Source organism: Capsicum annuum, unplaced genomic scaffold, assembly GCF_002878395.1.
Source record: "Capsicum annuum cultivar UCD-10X-F1 unplaced genomic scaffold, UCD10Xv1.1 ctg83069, whole genome shotgun sequence".
Lineage (NCBI taxonomy): Eukaryota > Viridiplantae > Streptophyta > Magnoliopsida > Solanales > Solanaceae > Capsicum > Capsicum annuum.
In genome coordinates, this window is record NW_025893910.1 from 1 (window position 1) to 1,085 (window position 1,085).

The 1,085-nt window shown below is 35.6% G+C and overlaps 1 protein-coding gene across 1 annotated transcript; it reads right to left on the bottom strand.

The window, feature by feature from the left end:
* Nucleotides 1-5: 5 nt before the first annotated feature.
* On the bottom strand, nt 6-1,065 carry LOC124895584 (cullin-1; the record flags this gene model as incomplete). The annotated part of the gene is given in 3 exon segments (XM_047406015.1): nt 6-83; nt 712-759; nt 880-1,065. Coding segments are annotated over 3 exon segments (312 nt in total), but the record flags the coding sequence as incomplete, so codon positions are not given.
* Nucleotides 1,066-1,085: the final 20 nt, after the last annotated feature.

The following is a 1,085-nucleotide window of genomic DNA, read 5'->3' on the forward strand; positions in this document are numbered from 1 at the left end:
CCCATTCCAATTTCAACAAATATATCAAGCACATTCTTCAATAAAGCTCTGTCAATCTGCTCACCCTCGCGTTCTTGATCAATCTAATATAAAAGGACTCTTAATCAGTCAATCCCTCATAACTAGCAAATAGTATCGCAAGAGTTGGGATCATGTTATCATTCCTTGGTCTTCAACGGTTTACAGTAGTGGTTGGTTGCAGTAGACTCGTAATTATTCACTGCAGACTAGTAATTATCTCTTTGTATTAGTTATTTATAGTGTCTACTAATTATTTCTTTGTAGTAGTTTGCAGTTTCTCATTCAGTAATGTTAGGAAGTCAATGTCCTAGTCTCTAGAGGTAGTTATCTTATTAGTATTGTATTTAAACTCCAGGTTTATTCAATGAAAGATAAGCAGAAAGTTTTTAAGTTTTTGAGTACTTCAAACTCAAGAGATTGCAGGTTCTCTCTTAATGAACTAGCACCATAGGCCGTAGAAAGAAAACATTAGATTTCATACTTTAGCGTCCCACAACTAGATCCATATCCAGGAACCATAACAACTTGGTGTAGGTTCTCTCTTAACAAACCAGTACCATAGATCGTGGAAAGAAAACATCAGATTTCATATTTCAGCATCCCATAACTGGATCCATATCCGGGAACCGTAACAGATCACCTGGAAGTAGGAAGAAATGAAAAACAAAATTAAGAGGATATGACACTTGCCAACACAATAACTGCATCTCTAGCTTTACTGTTCAACTCCTTATAAACCTATTGTCAACAAAAAACAGAAATAAGTTTCCCACACAACAATGATATGACGAAAGAAAAAAAAAGGAAAAAGACAATTATGTTGCCAATAATTATATACAGGAGATGCAAGAAACAAACCAGATCACGAAAGCATGTCAGACCAACTTCATTAAGTGTAGGTAGCGATCTCCGGGAAATAAAATATCGGTCAAGATATCGGAAGAACCGTGATAACCACCTAACCATAAGTTTATGGTTTGCCCATCTTTTCACAAACTCCATCAACATAAGTTCATCGTGCTTCTCTCTTAAAGCAGGCAAAACCTAATAAAGAAAAATACAGA